This window comes from Solanum pennellii, chromosome 4 (assembly GCF_001406875.1).
Source record: "Solanum pennellii chromosome 4, SPENNV200".
NCBI lineage: Eukaryota > Viridiplantae > Streptophyta > Magnoliopsida > Solanales > Solanaceae > Solanum > Solanum pennellii.
The window spans coordinates 70668087-70671370 of NC_028640.1; the positions used below are offsets into that span (position 1 = coordinate 70668087).

The 3284-nt window shown below is 33.0% G+C and overlaps 1 protein-coding gene across 1 annotated transcript; it reads left to right on the top strand.

The window, feature by feature from the left end:
* Window positions 1-743: 743 nt before the first annotated feature.
* On the top strand, window positions 744-2586 carry LOC107015751 (acidic leucine-rich nuclear phosphoprotein 32 family member B). Its single transcript, XM_015216152.2, has 2 exons — window positions 744-1211; window positions 1410-2586. The coding sequence occupies exons 1-2, from the start codon at window positions 944-946 to the stop codon at window positions 2189-2191; spliced, it is 1050 nt and encodes a 349-aa protein (XP_015071638.1). The 5' UTR covers window positions 744-943; the 3' UTR covers window positions 2192-2586.
* The last annotated feature ends 698 nt before the right edge of the window (window positions 2587-3284 follow it).

Genomic DNA, 3284 nt, shown 5'->3' on the forward strand with positions numbered 1-3284 from the left:
CCTTGCCTAAGCTGGCTGGCGTGGTCTCACAAGTTGATGGAATGATTGGATCATGAAACAAAGCTCGTGGGCATCTAAACTTTTTCATTTCTTTATTAATCCCCTTTGAGCTATACATTTCTTTTTTTTTTCTTCTTCAATTATATTTTGGTCTTTCTTTATTTATTATAATAATAATAATTAGTTGTTAGGCAAGGGGTTGGAGAAAAAGTAGAAACTAGCTAAGAAAGAAAGGAAGGTCACACTGGTGACCCCATTTGACAGAGAGAGAGAGAGAGAAAAAAGGTGGATAATTAGAAAAATGCACCATCAAACATATTGTAAAAAGAGAGAAGCACATCAACAAAAAGTAATACTGCGTTTAACCAATAGATATCGGGTTCTAGTCATTTAGGTAGAGTTATCTTTTTCAGAGAACGATTTACTTTTAATATAGGACTTTTCAGAGTGAGTCCAGATCTAGTCAGACTTTTATGTACAATTCGAACACCAGCATTTAGGTAGAGAGTGTTTTACCTTCAATATAAAAGTTTCAGCGTGAATCCAAATTTAGTCGGACTCCTATATACATCCAAAACCCCAAGTGAAAAAACAAAACAAAAAAGTAATATTTCATCTTTTCCAATTTATATAACTCACCTTCAGTTTAATTATCTTTAGTAACAATTTAACTTTGTAATAGTCGTTTTACCTTTCAAAAGTTTTTTTATATGTTACGTGCCAAGTCAAATTAGGTCACATAAATTTTATACACGTAAAAGAAAGAGCTTTTGCCTCCCCCTTCCTTGGTTCTCTTTTAAAAACTCATTCTTGTAAGCACAAGATTCAGAAAGAAAGAAAAAAAGTTCCCCAAATATCATAATCCCAACACTACTTCAAACCCCAAGATCTCAAATAACTTAAACAACATTTTCAAGAAGAATAGAAAGAAAGAAAATAGAGAATGAAAGGTACTAGAAGAGGGAAAGGACCTCCTTCAACAGATCTTTTAGTATGTTTTCCATCTAGAGCACATTTAACCCTTATGCCTAAACCAATATGTAGCCCAGCAAGACATTCAGATTCAAGCAAACGCCACCACAATCATGATCTCAAGAAAATTAGCACCAGAATTGGTGGGGTTCAAGCCCAATCTAGTCCTCTACTTTGGGCTAAATCCAAGAATTCAGAGATCATCTCTGAGCCCACTTCACCAAAAGTCACTTGTGCAGGTATTCTATTCACTCTACTAATAGTTAGTTTTTCAGAAAGTCAGTTTCTATGTTATAAGAAAATTATATGTTGTTTGCGCTAATTATAAATATTTTTGTAGAGTCTGAACAACGTAGAGATGAGTTCAATAGTACAAATTTTATGTTTTGAAGAAAAAAAGAAAAAGATTGAATTTTTAGTCCGATTTTTGTATGCAGGGCAAATAAAGGTAAGGCCAAAACAGGGGAGTTCATGCAAGAATTGGCAATCAGTGATGGAAGAAATTGAGAAGTTACACAACAGAAAGGCTCAAAAGAAGAAAGGTGCTAATTGGATGGAAGCAATTGGAATTAAGAAAGATGTAATGCAATTCTTAACATGTCTTCGTAACATAAGGTTTGAGTTTCGATGCTTCGGTTCATTCCCAACAACAACTCATGACATTACTTCTGATGACGAGGATGAGGAGGAGGATGACGATGAAGATGAATTAGATCGAAGAGGAATGAATCGAATGGGTAGAGATTTAAATGATCGCGAAGACGATGATGATGATGATGAAGAAGAAAGTTCAAAAGCTGTATTCTCCAAGTGGTTCATGGTTTTACAAGATGAAAATCAGAAAACAGAGCGCGATAATAATAATAATGATGATGATGAAGATGATGATGATGAGGTTCCTATTTGTGTGCCACCACCTAATGCACTTTTACTCATGCGTTGTCGTTCTGCTCCCCCGAAAAGCTGGCTTCAAGAAACACAACAACAACAAGTACAAAAAGAAGAAGAAGAGGACGAGGATGAGGACGAGGACAATGAAGAAGAAAAGAAAACGAAATCGACAATGGAAGAAATGGAAAACAAGAAGAAAAACGAAAACTTAGTAGTTATGAGATACGGAAACGATTTTCACAAATTTTCAGCCGATATAGCAAAGGAGACATGGGTTGTGGGTGGTGCTAGAGATCAATTATCGAAAAGTCGAAGCTGGAAAAGATAATTGATGAATCCAAAATATATATAACGCGTTACGCGTTTAGTTAAGAAATTGCAGTCTTCCAAATAACACGAAGTTACAAAGGTTGTACATGTGAAGCGAAATAGGCACAAGGAAAGAGCAATAGAGCGGATCAACCTACAAGATCAACTATACAAGCTCATTGTTTTTTCAACTTACATAATTTTCTTCGTATAACATTATATATATTTTTCTGGTGTTTGGATTTTGTTAATTATCTTTGAATTTGTGTTGGTATTCTCAACTCTAAAGAATCGAGCTTTTGTTATTTGATTCTTGGGCGTGTGGAATCGTTGTGTATACTTTGCTAAAGAATTTTTCTATTATTTGTGCTTTATTATTTCATGGACCAATGTTTGTATTTTAGTGAAGGACTATAATGCTCTCTTAATACTTTTTTGGCAGTTTCATTTTAATTATCGTTTTAGCCCAACAAAAAATTGTACTAAAGTAATTGTTAGTGCTTTAAAAATAGTAAGACTAAAGTTAACAATTATTTCTAACTACACTCTCAACATTGAATTAGTATGCACCCTATTCAAGAGCAAAAACTAGTCAAGAATAACTTAGTAAACTTTTTTTTTTTTAATAGTTTTATTATAAATTATTATTTTTAAGAGGAGTAAAAAGCTAAAATGATAATTAAAGTGAGGCTAAGGGAGTATTTTTAATTAGTCTCTATTTATGGCATTGAGAAAGAGAGATTATTTTAGAATGTCAAATGCATTTACCGTGATTTCATTTTTCTTACACTAAAACAAATGCTAAAGTTGAATTAAACAATATTTACCAATTTTTTTGAAAAAATTAATGTAATTAATATGTTAAATCTAAATAAATTTGATTCAAATCCCTATTAAGTGTACAAAACTTCACCTTCTTTCCAAGCTAAAGATCCACCCTATGGTTGACCCTTTAACTAATGGTTGATTCATGCACAATTTTGCCCCATTACTCTTTGAAATTAGAAAAATTTGTCCTTCCCCGTAGTATTGCCAATGTCTTTTTTTTTTAAAAAAAAAAAACACAACGAAAACGTGTAGTCGCTACCCTTTGGATGTGGATAGGGTAAAAC

Excerpts from the sequence above, each read along its gene's own strand:
- LOC107015751 (XM_015216152.2), top strand. The coding sequence starts at position 944 with ATGAAAGGTACTAGAAGAGGGAAAGGACCTCCTTCAACAGATCTTTTA. Across the intron at positions 1,212-1,409 it reads ACCAAAAGTCACTTGTGCAG|GGCAAATAAAGGTAAGGCCA; the intron begins GTATTCTATTCA and ends TTTTGTATGCAG.